This window comes from Argiope bruennichi, chromosome 5 (assembly GCF_947563725.1).
Source record: "Argiope bruennichi chromosome 5, qqArgBrue1.1, whole genome shotgun sequence".
NCBI classification, from domain to species: Eukaryota; Metazoa; Arthropoda; class Arachnida; order Araneae; family Araneidae; genus Argiope; species Argiope bruennichi.
In genome coordinates this window covers 32,412,952-32,429,417 of record NC_079155.1, presented here as the reverse complement: position 1 = coordinate 32,429,417, position 16,466 = coordinate 32,412,952, and the positions used below count along the sequence as shown (strand labels likewise).

The following is a 16,466-nucleotide window of genomic DNA, read 5'->3' as shown; positions in this document are numbered from 1 at the left end:
TATGTAAATTACAAACTACATATACTTAAGTAAAGTTACAATATCTAAAGTTTTATTAAAGTAGAAAATAGGAGTACAGATGGGTATCAAAATGATTCAATTTGTTTTCCAAAGATTATATTAGCTAAACACTTATAAATAATCTTGAAACTGTACCATTATATTTTGAGAATATGACTTAAGCTTCAAGATATGAATTTCATAGCCACTCCATTACAGTATTATATATAAGGAATAGGGATTGCAATACCGGGATACCGAATACCGGTATTTTGAGCCATTTGTACAATTTCGTAATACCGGTATTCACAAGTTTAAATACCGGTTTTTCGGTATTTACTAGAAATTTTTAAAATTGTTTCCAATATATATTTCGGTATCGCGAACATAGCAATATAGTATAGCTTTTGTTTTTATGTCTCCCTACCGGGCGAAATTAATTAGCTAATTAATGGCTAAATTAATTGCTTAAATCTAAATTAGCGAAACATGGATTATCCCTGAAAGATGTTGTATCCATAACGACTGATGGAGCAACAATTATGAAAAAAGTTGGAAAATGGATTGGTGCAAATCAGCAGTTGTGCAATGCACATGGAATTCAATTAGGAGTAATAGATGTATTATACCAAAAATATAAAGAACAGAAGAATCCAAATACTGTGGATATAGAAACTTCGGAACCCAACTTAGAAAAGAGTAAGAGTAAGAGTGAGAGTGATATTGACAATGAAGATAATGACAATGTAATTGTTGAAGAAGATATTGCTACTGAGGATGAAATATGAACCTATCAAGAATTGCTTCCTATAATTTATAAAGTTCGAAAAAATGTTAAAATATTTAAACGTTCCCCTATAAAAAGGATATATTACTAAAATATATACTAACTGAAAATAAAACAGAATATATGTTAATATTAGATTCTAAAACAACAGTTTACTCCTAATGATGGAACGATTTTTGAAACTGAGAAATCCAATCCAAAAAGCAATAATCGACTTAAACCGGTAAATTAATTTTTCAGATAGTGAATTCGACTTAATATCCAGAACTATATCAGCTCTATTTCCAATAAAACTGACTATTGAGGCATTATGTCGGAGAGATTCTAATTTATTAACAGCTAATGCAACAATAAATTTCATGTTGCTGTCACTGAAAGAACAGCACACATCACTATTTAAAGAATTATATATTACATTGAAAAATCGCACAGAAGAAAGGCATACCGAAATAGAAAATGTCTTATGGTATTTAGATAATTCTAATGATTTTAAAAATGAAAATGAAAAGAAGAAAAGAAAATAACCAATTCAAATCTGATTAAGTTAGAGTAAAGTTTCTTAAAAATTTTTTCCCACAAACCTATCCACATTCAGAATTCGGTTCAATTATCGAAGATTATGATGTCACTAGTGTCGATAGTGAAAAGGAATTGTCTCTTGAACAAAAATTAGAATTAGTGATAAATAAAATTTCAACGAACCAAAATACAATACAGAAATCAGCTATATCTAAAACCATCCGACGGGAAATCGATTTATTTGAAGATGAGACATTTAGAGGTAAATACTTGGAAAAAGTATATCGCGCATTGCTAACAGTACCACCAATTAACGTAGATGCCGAAAGAGCGATTTCGACAGCTGGTCATTTTTACACAAAATTACTTTTCAGACTTAATGATAGTAGAATTGATGCATTATGTTTTTTAAGATCACATTTCAAAAATTTGTAATAGTACCACAGACTGAATAGTGATATTTACACTTTTTTTTGTGATTTAAATAAATAAGATGTTTCTATACTTTTTTGTGATTATATACTGTTATAATTTATAAGTTACAGATTATTTTTTGTGATATTTACACTCTCTAACAAAACTGGCAAAAAAAAAAAAAAAACACCTGTGTTTTCTTTCTTTTTCTAAAATTTCTAATACCGGTATTAAAACCGGTATCCCGGTATTAAGATTTAAGAAATACCGAATACCGGTATTGAAATTTTGGTCCGGTATTGCAATCCCTAATAAGGAATCATAAATGTTTAGATATTTCATTAAAACCATCCCTCAAGTAGAAGGAACAAAAAGACTGATTGTATCAAACATCTCTATAACCCTCGTTTAATGAATGCAATACTGATAAATTTACTAATTCAGTATATTAAAGACTCATGAAGCTCGACAAACACGGAAATTGAATAAAATACTCATATAATACTAAAGCTTAAAATGGGTATAACTTAATAATAGAAATTGTAAGATTTATTTGTTTATATTATATATGCATGCATGCTATTTCGATTAGTTTTACCTGTGGAAAGAAAGAAGAAACAATATAAATATGACTGATTCCTCAATGAATTCGAATAATATATACTTTCAGCTTAAGTATTTTTATTTCATATTGTTGTAAATAATTTTTTTAAAATAAAAATAGTAACAAGCGTCAAAACATTACCATGGGTAAATGAAATGGTGAACAAAAGATAATAAATAATATAATTTTGATGACTGGTAAATAATTTATAGCTTATTTGAATACTATATAAATAAATTATGTGAATCAAAAGGCATAACAGCACTGTACTTAAAATGTTAATATACGTAAAAGTTAAAGATAATTCATGATTTCACATAAATTATTCAACAGTCAATGGGAAGATGTTAACCATACATAAATAATTCCTCAGATTGTCAATTGCAAGTAAAAAAAAATCTGAAATTGAAAATCCTTTAATTTTTTAAAATATAATCCTTTAATTTTTTATAATTTAGAAAGTAATTTTATTTCTTAGCCTACACTTTAAAATTTTTTGCACTTTTCAATTAGCAAATGAAATAATATATTGATAACGAAAATCTGAAAATATATTCAATATAAAACTAAATCTGATTATTCAGTTTAATGATTTTTGAATGAACATTGAAATAAAATAACACTTTAATGAATATTTCAAAGCTTTTATAGGTGGTGAGAAGTTTTAAAAAGTTTAGTTTCTAGCAGAAATTTTTAAAAGAAGTACATGAATAGATGCAATAACCAAAGACTAAAATAATAATAATAAATGCAAGTATTCATTAAAGGTTGTAAAGCATTTTTTGTAACAATACATTAAAATACTTATAAAAACCAACAAGACAAGTTTGTTTCATTAATGTAGTGAATTTTACTCACCTAATAACTTGACGTTTGTGAAAATTAGTAGGTGCAGAATGAACAAAAACAACAAGAAATACTGGATCAACACCATCACACCGCTTATTGTTGATTAAAAATTCAAACCCTGTATTATCTACAAGCCACTTCATATCATTTGAACCTGAATAATAAATGAAATCAATACATTTTAGAAAGTTCATACAAAGTCATTCAATATAATGATAATGAATAACATGAGAGAAACTAAACATCATTTACAAGAAATTTTATAATATTAGCAAGAGAAAAAAAATATTAAATCTGTTATATTAATACCTTTTAGGAGGAGATATCTTTTATAGAAGGATAAGGAGCGAGTAGGAATAATCAGTAAAAATAAGGAACTTATATTGAATCACTGTCACAAAAAAATGGGCAAAAGCAGATAGCATTTTGCACTTTTTAAACACTTGGGAAAATCATTTTCCACATCAGTGTTAATCATGCCTGTTCAAATGACTTTAGTGATTTTTAATAATTAATATGAAATTATTTAATAATTTTGTTTATGTGCAATAAATGTAAACAAAAATTGTTATTTAACGAAACTTCTTCTCAAATTGAAGTAATTAATGAAAAAACGATGAAGTAACGATGAAAAAATTAATTTTAAACACAGAAAACATTAAATTATAATTTAAAATACAATGATATTTTTTTAAATTCGAGAGATGGTAAATTTTACTGAAAACAATCAGAATGATTTCATTCATAATTGCATATTTTGGGAATAAGACAGCCAGAATGGAATAATGATTGTGTTCGATTTCAATCAATTATTTTATGCATAACTTCACAGATATGGATCTGTAAAGTTATGCATAGTTTCAAATTGAAAAAGAAAATTAAGTTACAATATTTTAATTGCTTTGGCTACCTTTCAGTAGCATTAGCTAGTTGTTCTTCTCTTTAAATGCATTAATCTTCATAAGGTTGGTTGTTTTAGAGAGATTTAATAAAGCAAAAGCCAGATTTGACTATTCTGTGCCATATATATGGTTTAAAAGAAATATGAACATTAAAAATGTCCCTTGTGAGCAGTACAAACCATAAAACCTTATGTTAAAAACAGTGAATAAATAAAAATGAGTTAATACAGTTGGCAAAAATGAATTATAATTATGAAATATAAAATCAAAAATTAAAAACAAATATTTTCCTAGTAGAATTAAAGGGAAAACGATTAAATACATACAGCCAATAGATTCCACTAAAAAGTGAAAATTCATACAAAAAGACAATCGGAAAAAGATTAAGAAATTCTTGCAATCTCTTAAATGGATGCCTTTTTAAATACTTGTCATGGGCAAGACTACTTACGGTCGTACGTTTTAAAACTAACCCATAGAAAATGAGTTCTTTTTCAATTGTCGAGGCAAAATAGCTCTATTAGTAGAGTAAAAGTTAGCAGATGGTTATAGATGCTCTGCAACATCAAGTCTTTCATCAATGGTTTCATTTAGATCGTAGTGTATGGAATTCGAAACATTGCGGACCGGCATTGGGCATTGGTTCACAGTCGGAGTTTACAGTTAACTTTCAGCTCAGCTCATGTGTATCTGTTAAATGGAGAAAACCAATAGTCGGTTTAGTAGCAGATGACGAAGCTTCTATACTCTGTTTCACCCTAACTTGGCAGTAGTGTATATTCTAGGGATGCCGAATCGCAGTCGTTATCAGGGGAACTGGGTTACTTGAAAGTACAAAGTTACTAGAAATGCAAATCACTGGCGAAACTTTATCTCGCAAATTTTTCGCCAAATAGTAAATATTTATTTACTTTATTATATTATCACTTTATCGGAGAATTAATTGTTTCCTTATTTTCCTTATTTTTTTAATATTATTGATACATTATTTTAATAAATTATTAATGTTATTTCATTTCGTTTCATCGTTTCTGAAAAGAAAAACCTAAATCTTTCCACATTCGGTAAAGCATAGTTCGGCTAATGTTTTTCGAAAAGATATCTGTATAATCGTTCACATCTTTTAAAACTTTATCTAATGTTGGGATCTCATTTCTACTAAAATATGCATGGATTTTTCGTCAAATACAGGGTAATGTAAAATCATCATATTTTACAAGACCTGAATGTTTGGCGGAGATGTAAAAGAAAAGCGCGCCAAATATTTGACCTTGAAGACCGGTTCTAGCCAAAGTGGAATTCATTATGTCAATCTTTTAGTTTTATTCGTTCGCTTTATTTACAAAATACTTAACATATAAGCACTTCTAACTTGAGAATAATTTTAAATACATATTGATAAAAAAAAGGATTTCTGTAATTTATGATATTATTTGATAAATTTCTGCGCATTTTAACTATTTTAAAGTCGGAATTGATGGGGAACTCTTTCCCAACGCGGAGCGTCACATTTTCTACCTTTTACAATACTGCCAAGTTAGGGTGGAACAGAGTATAATGGTAATTTCGTCCAAGCCATGGAAATTTCCCTCAGAATCTGAGGGTCGCTAGTTATCAATTACAATTTCAGCATGCTCCTCAAGGAGACTCCCTCGTCTGTTCATTGTAACTGTTCTAAAATCGGACAATATTTCAAAGTTGAATCATATTGCTCAGATTAAATAATAAGTATATTCGATAGGCACAAATTGATTTGCACAAATTGAATGTATCTTGTCTACTATGTCTACTTTTTTACTACTACTACTATGTATACTTGTGAACTATGTCTACTTTTTTTAGAACTAAGAAGTTTATTAATAAGATTTGAATGCCTCTGATGGTAAAGGAAGAATTTTTGATGGCAGATGCAAAACTAATTCAACCTATAGGTGTTTAAAATTTAAGTATTTGCATAGCTTCTGGTTAAGACATTTGTTACTTTATTTTAATAATAATAACAACCTTTTCTTCAAATCGCTAGAATGGACAAAAGCGCGAAAAGGAGGTATATTTCCTCTACACGCATTTTTTCTGTACGGTACATTGCAGATTGTCATGTCCTTTTTCAGCACACCGAGAACAAGTTAGAGTCTTTCGGCAAGCAGCTTTTGAATATTGAAATCACTGGCAATTAAATGAGCGAAATGGGTTTGGAATATATGATTTTATCACTTAGCCAGCTTTGATAGACTGAAGTAGTTTCGAAGAATGGTATGTTAAGACAAGACGATGTGTTGTGTCAAGGAAATAAAAAATGAAATGAAGCTGATAAATAATCGGCCAATAACGTCCGGGTCACCAATGTTTCTACTAGTGATAGGCGAGGATCGAACTCGCAACCTTTGGGTTCGTAGCCGAGTAACAAGACCACTAGACAAAAGAAATTTCTCATGTCTCGTAGCTGTTATCTGGCTTATAAAGCGTCACCACAAAATTTTCCTAAATTCCTATTTTAATAAGGTACACGTATAATTTAACATTTTAAAACACGAGCTATTTCCTCAGCTGCTATGTGCAAAAGTTCACCACAAAAATAACACCTTTCAAAGTGTTTAATGTGGGATCTGCACTAATGGCGATTCTTTTAGTTTTATAATTCGTTGGGTTTGCTTATAAAAAAAAACACTCTAGAGGCAAAACACCATAAAGAAATTTTTTGATCGGTATTACGTCATTAAATGGTTGTATGGTATGAAAATGTTTGCCCTGTTGAGAAGAATATTTCATAATTAAAAAATGAATCAAAATATACAATAAATAAAAAATTCACAGTTTTCTGATGACCACTGAAGGGAGTAGGTTTTTGTTTAGCCGAATCGTTTGGGGGGGGGGGTGTAAGTCGTTTACGGGGGGGGGTAGGTCTCATTTAAGGGTGGTGAAGTCGATTAAATTATTATCATCCTATTTAATAAATTTCCAAATAAAACAAGTCAAATTCTATGAATTCTAAAATATTAAAATAGTTTTAACACATAATTAATTAGGTCCCTGTTTGTTTATTATGTCCATGTAATTAACACAGAATTTAAAAGACCAACTGGCTACTTAAATACAAAATAATTATAATTAATGTGCAAGTGTTTGAAAGAATCTAGAAGAAAAACTAATTGGTTTGGAGAAACTTGGTATTTGTTATATTTACAGCATAGGGAAATGAATTACACAATAAAAATATTTGGTTCATTTTTTTTGGATAGGTGACGCTTTTTATTCGCACTACTTTATACATTAGAATTATAACATTTTTCATTGTTAAAAATATATAAAATGGATTATAACAATATATGCTCAATATGTGAGCCTTCAAGTCCAATCAAGTGCTGCAGACGCAAGACAGCGTGATCCACAGAAGCACCTAATGTCTCCTGGTGAATTTCTAGGACAAATCCAGTAATGCTGCATTTTAAAGCAACAACAGAATGGTAGGCATTTTGACACAGTAAAGAAAAAAAAAAAAAAAAAAAAAAACAAGATTAAATAACTTTTACTATAAAGCCACCTACTGAAGAAACTCAACCAATTTTTTTTTAATTGTGTAATTTATTTCCCCATCTTCCCCTTCTATAGTCTTTCAAACATTTGCACTTTAATTATAACCGCCCCCTATAACTGTGTGCAAATGTGGATGCCACTCAGTCCTGAGACATAATATATTTTCACAAAATCACTAACCTAACATAAAACGTTGATTAAGTTTAAAACGAGTAGAAATTTGAAACTAAATTTGACAAGTTTATTATTAAAAAGTGGGCCTTATAATGTATTCTGCTACAGACGCAAAATGTCTAAATTTACCATTGCATACGAAAGTTTGCATTAAAATTATTTTGGAGCTATAAACTTTAAAATACTTGTTGTTATGAAAGGTAGGGGGGGGGGGGAACAATTCCATCTTTAAATAAAAAGTATACAAGAGTTTTTATCGACTTGTAGTGTATCTAAAATTAACAGGAGTGGTCTCTTCGAATCTCTCCAGTATAATCTAATAAATGTAGCTGAGTATTATTAACCGCAGGCCATTGGCACCAAATTTATTTTTACCGAAGTGGTTGAATTTTTGAATTACCGCATTTATGAATTACCGCATTATGTATATGAATATACAGATTCATATACAGGTTAATATACGAGAAAACAAAAAATGAAATAAATGGAAAAAACGAAACAAAAAGAAACAACACACCATCAAGAAGTGACATATTATAGGCAGGCGAGCTCGTCCTCCACCAGGTGGCGTTTGGCAGTAAGAGTAGGGAAGGCGGTTCTCTATCCAGGAAGAGATAGAGGCAACTTGAGAGCGCGTATGTTACCACCACAAACACCACGAGCGTTCGGACTCGTCTCTCGCATGGACGTGCGATTAGCATCTTGCCGATTTACCTGGAGGGGGAAAAAATCAGTATTAGATCTTTGCAATTTTTTAAACAAATATAAATATATATATAAATAATAAATAATGATTACAAAAGAATACCCTTTACAAATGACAAATCAAATCGTATGGACATTTTTTTTTTTAATTTTTAGAATAAAAAAATATCAGAGACCATTACTAAAACTAAAGAATCAGTCCCCCAGCCCAAAACATTAGTCCGATTTCGTCAATTTTTAGTTCATAAGAAAGTTTATGATATTTAGATACGTGTTATTGATAACATTTTCCACCATCATCACACTCTCATTTTCGAAACAAATCTAAAAACATTACTTCTACAAAAAAAATTTTAAGAGGGCGGGGGGGGGGGGCATGATAAAGTCCACAGCCACAATCACAGAACTGAAATCAGTTTTTATTTCCTTTGAACATTCACGGCGTTCTAACTCGTCATCTATAGTCGCCTAACTTCTTCCACTTTTCATTATTGAGAGATATCGGGAAATAAAATCTCGACAGAGTCTTTGATCAGAATAATTGAAAAAACTATTTTTCGTTATTTTGAGCTCACTGCAAACCAATCAGAACGCTCTATGTGTTATTATGCAAGGACAATTTAAAATAATATTTTCATTTGGTCGAAAGCAAATGAAAGTATACTTTAAAATGATATTTATATTTTTTATGGTTATCAAATTTTTGGTAACCATCAAAATTAATCGATATTACTGAATCAATGTGGCGGACGACAGTTAATCGCCGATGTCAGCTAGCTCACAAAAAATAAAAAAAATAATTAGCGAAAAGAAATATAATTTATCTAATATATAAAAATATCAGTTCATATTTCAGCTTAGTAATATTCATTACTAAACTCTACTAGGATTACAAAATCATATTACAACTTGGTTAGTAAAAACTTAATTAAAAATATGGTTTTCGAATAAAATTCACAAATATTACATTAACATGCAGAGATTAATTTCTCTTTCTTATTTCTACACATTTTGCACATACACTTAAAAATGGAACTGACCGGATGAAATTTAGTTAATCCGGTAAATAATTAAATAATAAATAATATATTTAATTTCCACCCACCCAGAACTCATTCATTTATTTATACAGATTGTTTAAATCTTAATTTATTACGATTTGTTAAGAGTTAAATATCGTTTGCATATATACATTCATAAAAATGCAATATACAAAAATAATATAGAGTTAATATGCGTGTGGAAAAACTTCAATTCATTTGCGTTTTAAAAATAATTATTTTCTAATTAGTCAAATTCAGGTTTCACTTTAAACCCTTTTTTTTTTTTTTTTTTTTTTTTTTTTTTTTTCGTGCCGAGTTTAAATGCGTCGAAACCAAATATGTTATCTCGACTCAATTTCCTTTTAAAGATATACAAATTCCGAAAGTTTCCCCATGTTCTCTTTTTCTTGCTTTCTGTCTTCCTATTTGGACTGCGCCTCTGTCAGCTCATGATTCATGAAGAAATCTTAAAATGTAATTAAAAATGGAATGTACCGGTCCGGAATCATTAAAATAAAAGATTCATAAAAAGAACATTTCCAAATTAAGAAGTTTATATTAACAGTTAGTTAAGTTTACACACACACACACACACACACACACACACACACACACACAACACACAACACACAACACACACACACACACACACACACCGCATTTGCCGCATTCTTTTTAATTTATGTAGAAAAGAATGGAATAATTTATACTTAAAGAATAGAATATGAATTAATATATTTAGTTATTCAATTTTAAATTCAGCAAATAATAAATTTTTAAAAATAGTGCAGCATCTAAAATGTCATACTAAACCAGTAATTACAAAAATGCCTTTGTTTCTGCTACTTGAAAAAAATTACAGAGTTTGTAAAGAAGGAATTTCTTTTAATAATCAACACTGTGAACAGTTCACTGTTCTCTTTTCTCCTCAACAGCACTCTTATTGATTCTAAGTAGCAAGATTCAATTTTTCTATTAAGAAACCCACTTTAGAGCGGCATGTTATGACAAATACTTGTCAAGATCTTAATTCAACTATACACTTTTTTTTTTAAAGGCTGCTTCGTATACTTTATTTTTTTAGAGCCAAATAAGACAGTAGCAATAGAGATGTATAATCCACGATTTTTGTGAATAACAAATAATTTTGCTATTGTTATTTTTAAATATTTGTTCCAAATATCTGTTATTTCAATCATATTATTAATTAAAAATTATTACTTAGTAATAAATATAAAATTTATTAATTGTAATTAATATTTAATTTACTAATTTAAGTAACGTGTGATTGGATTCATTTACCTATTTCAGCTTACTTCTTAAATCTGATTTTTTTTCAAAACTATTTATTTAATTTATTTATTAGAGTGAACCATTTTCTGGAAAAGATGAGTTAAAAATATATGTCATTTCTTTAAAATGTTTACTTTAGTCCTATATTCTACCAATAGATGGCGCCAGCAGTAAACAGAGTACATGTATTCAAAGTCAATCATGTCACGAGCAATTAAAAATGATCTGTATGGAATAGTGCATCATCAAATACGAATATAGGTCACTCCCGTAAAGTGGAGCGGTGACTTCGCACTTTCCGGTGAAATCACCGCTCCGATAAATTTCAGTGATATGCAATTCAATGATACGATAATTCCAATAACCGGTCCGTTCACTTTACAATCCAATCACAGATTTCTTTCTAGAGCTTCCATTAGACAGATCGTATCGATTGTTACTTTCCAGTGAAGTCACCGCTCCGGCTAATTTCAGTGATATCGATTGTTACTTTCTATCGTAATCCCAAACCTGTAATCGAAATATCATCAGAACGATCGTATCAAGGATTTGAATCACACCCCTCTTTAAAAAGTATTGATCACTTGTATTTGTGACTTTTTGATATTGGTTACGTAATAATCGCTCTGAAAATATTCGTCATCCCTAAGTAGTAAAGCTATAGATCTCATTATCAATAAGAAGTCAGTTAGGGCACACATACACAACTGATTCAAGACATTCATTCTGTAGATTTTTTTAATGACGGTTTTTCTTCCGTTTATTAGAAACGGAGAAAAAACGATGATAAAAAATGAAATCGAACTCTTAAAATTTAATTTTTTTAGTAATTAAGATGAACATCGCATGCATGCGTGACTGAAAATTTAACTTAAATTTAGAAAATCACTTCTTTTTCTATAAATACTAATTATCAACCTTCAAAATATAAGCTAAACTCAATGAACGCAAAATTGATAACTTATAAAAACATTTTCTATACTCATAAAAGAAATTACAGTCACTTTTTGGAACGTTTTAGATCACTAAATCCGAGAACTTTAAAAAGCACATTATCACTCGCTACTATGCTTCCATGTATCAAAATGTCTGTATAAAAATGACTGTTTAAACATACCAATTAAAAATTTTGATTTTATATGAGCAATATATGAAAATATTGTTCATTTTAATCTTTGAAACATATGAATTGGACGCCAAAAGCGAATTATAATAAAACAATCAGAGTTTGACTAAAAATAAAGGAGATTTTACATTGGAACGAAATACGCAAATAGAGGCTTAAAAAAACTGTTTAATGGAAATTAAGTCGTTATTTTGTCTTGATAACTTCCGGAAATATAACACATAAATGTTCTTAATGTCATCTGTAAACTTAAATTAGTTTTTCAGTGATAGCAATTTAGCCGTTGCACAATTTTCTCTTATTTTTAATAATATTTTACATGATATGTTTCATTGTCACTATAAATATTTTATTCTAGGTTTATCTTCCATTGATGGAAAAAGAATACGAAAATGTGGCTTATTTTTTCCCTAATGAATTTTTTTTTTTGAAAACACGGTTTTTACAAAATTTGATTTAGTTAGTAGTGACAATAGTAGGTTATAGAGATATATATAGTAGGTATATATAGTTAGTAGATTATAGAATTTATTTTAACATGCACTAAACCCACTTACACGACGGTTCTTCGGTGGAATTGGGTTTCGAACATAGAGCCGTTCGGCTCCGAAGCTAAGAATTTACCATCTGGTCACCGCTGCCCCGTTACTTGCCAGAGGCGGTTAGTTTCTAAAATCGTGTTCATTTAGACTCAAAAATGCACTTTCATTCGTATGTGAATTTAGAAGCTTTCGATTACTCAAGCGGGAACATGTATTCGATGCAAATTCGCCCAACCGATCTTCCGCCCTTTCATGCACAGAGCCTGGAAGACGCAGGTAGCCAGGCGACCCAAAAGAATTAAATGAAAGGGAACATCCCTTCCCTTAATGATCTTAATTGGACCGTTCTAATCTAAGGAGCAACATCAGTCGTTAGCAAGCAAACTCTCCCCAAAAGCAAAGGAGGCTCTTCGAAAGTGGGACACACCCTGTTGCGGGTTAATTAGTCCCAAAAGAGACGAGCAACCTGGGAATTGCACCACTCAAAAGAAGAAAGGTAATAGAGTTAATATTTCATGCTACTTTTGTTACAACTTCACGAAACTTCATTCGGCTCGATGCAAATTGCTCTGTCTCGGTGAAGATGAAAAAGACTGCCACAAGAGAGTTATAAGGGATCACAACGACACTGTGGCGAATTATATGCTTTAATCATGCAATACCTCCTTTTATAATCAATTATATGCGCTTGACATTTTTACTTTTTCATATACAAAGTGTACAAAGATGGTATCCCAAAAATCTTGGAAAAAATTGCAAAGTTATGCAAAACAATATTACATATATAATAGAAATAGAATGCTTTTGATTACACAAGAACTTATAAAGTGATTCTTTGTCCACACGATACTCAATTTTATACTATGCTTCTGCAAGCGCTAGACGAATAATAGAAGTGAATAGCAACCATGACGCATTGTTTGAAACTTTGCAAATTGCAGTAAGACATCTGATGCACATTATCTTTTTACAGCCGCATCAAAAAAAAATGTCTAGATTTTAATTTTGAAAAATCGGGAGATATAATTATACCAAGTGAAATTTTCTCATTAAACCATCATTAGAGCAAAGCGCAACGCCATCTATTGGATTCTAAATATATCACTGTTATGAAATAAAACTTTATGAATCAATTTAAATGCGAAAAAAGAAATATTATTCCAAATTATTTATTTATATAATTTTGCGATGTGTCCAAGAATTCTCGGAAATTCTACATTGTAATGGTCATGAAAATTCGCTCGCGAGATTTTTACAAATCTTCCATATTTCAGATCACCGTCCAAAAAAAGAAAAAAAAAAAAATACATATTGGGAATTATATCTGTTTGATATTTACAAGATAAGTAAACCAGCGGGACTATTTTTATCTGACTTTCTTATATATTAAGATAATCTAACATCTTTTCTGTTCTTCTATTTTTACTTGCAACTGTTGAATGTATAGTAGGAGAGGGGGTAGACATCAGACCCTAGCAGGTCCCGCTAGACTGCAGGCGTGAATGCCTCCACCCTTCCAACTTTCGTGTGTAATGAAAAAAATATGGTGTTTAATTTTTATATTATAACGATGGAAACCAAATATGCATGTTTAGATGTCTTCTTATCCATCGATTGGATTGAAAATTTGGTATAATATAAAGATGAAAACCAAGTATGCATTTTAAAATGCCTTTTTCACCGATTGAATTGAAAATTTGGCACAGAGCTATAATTTTGGCCACAAGATCACATTCCAAATTTACCTAATTACTTGCCTATTATTTATGCAAGTTGTTGTGTTTTATATTTGTAGCATTCACATACTAGCGAATATATAGACCAACAAATGGTCACTCCTTTTTGACAGTCCAAAATATATTGTACATCAAGAATTCTGATGATAAATTTGTTCACTGAATATCAGCTATATAGTTCCGAATTTGAATTATTATGTTCACATGCATACACACAATAATTTTCAATGGATTTAAAAAAAAAATTCAATTTTTATAATTAATGGCCCATTTAAGCTATTGCAAAACAAAACTAATGAAATTCATGCATTGCCATTAATCTTGCTTGGGATGCATTTTAAATTAAATCAAACTGAATTCCATAGATAATTCAAAGAAAAACAATCAATTTCATAGCACAAGCATTAACATTGTGAAAGTGAACCTGATTGGGATTCGAACAGCTTTACAAAGTTAAGCCTGTTTTTCTGCTGCTATTTGAATAGCTGATCAGTAAAAATCAAATATGGATGTTATGTTAAATCTTAACGATCAATTAATTCGTAGTATTTCGTATCCGCTGTGGATATATGATGTTTTCAATGTTTCTGTAATTGAAAAGTTTTCAAATAACTTCTATAAAAAGAAAAAAGGAAATATTATAATTCATTTTATTTAATTCCTTCACGAATTTGCTCGTAATAATTCAAAGTTAATATAATTTTTTTTATATTTGAAAAAATGAAAATAAAATATTTAGTGACATTGTTCAGATAGTAAGACAGTAAATGCTCAAAAAAGGAATAATTTTTCAAAATTTTTATTACATTTTTAATTCAAAAATAACATTAAAAAATTAAAATTTTTCCTCAATAATTTCGAAACATTTTATCGTACACAAATCTTTAAACCGTTTTAAAAATTCGAAAAATAAGCTCAGCGACAAAATTTCTTTATAGCCGTACAGTTTACTTTTAAATTTTAATGAATTTTTATAAATACTTTTTAAGCATATTAAAAAACAATATTTTTCATTATCGCAGTTATTCTATAAATGTTCACGAGCGTTGGTACAATATTAAACTGTGTGTGTATGTGTGTACATTAACAATGTTATAAATTAAGAGCAAATTTTAATAAAATAAAGATAAGAGAATCTGTATTTCTATGCAAAAATATTTGGACTAGAGGTTCAGATTTTTTTTTTTTTAAATTTTATATATACGTGATATCGAATAAGATTTGACGAATGCGATATAGAATTTATAAACAATTAAGTTAGATTTAAATAATAAACTTCAACATAAAAGGTGTTCCTTTTTGGGAATTTTTGAACAAAATATAATTATTACTATTACAATAAAATATTTTCTTAAGAAATTAAGGAAAAATTCAACAACTTAATGTTGTAAAATCAAAGCATTGCGACAATATGTCAAAAATATCAAATTTAGCTTTTTCTTCAAATTTTGGAAATCATTACTTTTCATTAAAAAAAAAAAAAAAAAAAAAAGCAGTTTCTTTAGGGTGAAAAAATGCTTGATGATTAAGGGACCGCACAAGACTAATATTCAACATTTAATATCACTTGAAAAATTGCATTAAAAAAAGATAATTTATAATAACCGACATACTATATTGTCCAATTTTTCATCAAATTTATTTTATTGGACATCGTTTAGTTTAATATCGGCCAGAGAGCCATGAACGTGTCAGAGGCGGAAATCTATTCGCCAAAATCGAACCAGTCTGGTGCTTTTCGGATATAAAAAGGAAGAAAAATTACAGAAAAAAGGATTTATCAAATCTAACCGCCAGCCACATATGATTCAAAAGAAAAGAAAAAAAGAATATGACGTTCAAAAGAGTTAGTAATAAAAAAAATGGCCACGACATGAAAGGTGGTTCTTTTCGATAGTTTCCTACTTGTAAATAAATAAATGATTCCATTTGTCTGTTATCGTCTCGCGCCGGTTGGAGGGTAATCTTTCCCATTCGCTCGTACCTGAGCGTTTTGGAAGGTGGCCAAAGACTTACCATTTATCTTTTTTTCTTTCTTTCTTCTCTTTTTTTGCATTCGTGGACACTGCGAGATGATTATCAAGCAGTCCGCTAACTAGCCATTAATATTATAAAACACGCCCGCAAAGCGTCTCAAATTACAGGGGGCGCGAATCTGTGTTACAGTAATAAGGGGACCAAAGGAAACACACACCGAGAGCTAGAGTCGGCATAATAATAGAGGAATGGGAACTCGCT

At 29.7% G+C, this 16,466-nt stretch overlaps 1 protein-coding gene across 2 annotated transcripts in view; it reads right to left on the bottom strand.

The window, feature by feature from the left end:
• The window catches only part of LOC129968933 (beta-1,3-galactosyltransferase 5-like), a 128,411-nt gene that overhangs the window by 7,655 nt on the left and 104,290 nt on the right, over positions 1–16,466 (bottom strand). For both annotated transcript variants that reach the window (XM_056083291.1, XM_056083292.1), the window contains 2 exons: positions 8,301–8,497; positions 3,183–3,327 (listed from right to left, as the gene is read on the bottom strand). In XM_056083291.1, the coding sequence (XP_055939266.1) occupies positions 3,183–3,327; positions 8,301–8,484 (329 nt within the window). In that variant the 5' untranslated portion in view covers positions 8,485–8,497. The remainder of the gene's footprint in view (positions 1–3,182; positions 3,328–8,300; positions 8,498–16,466) is intronic.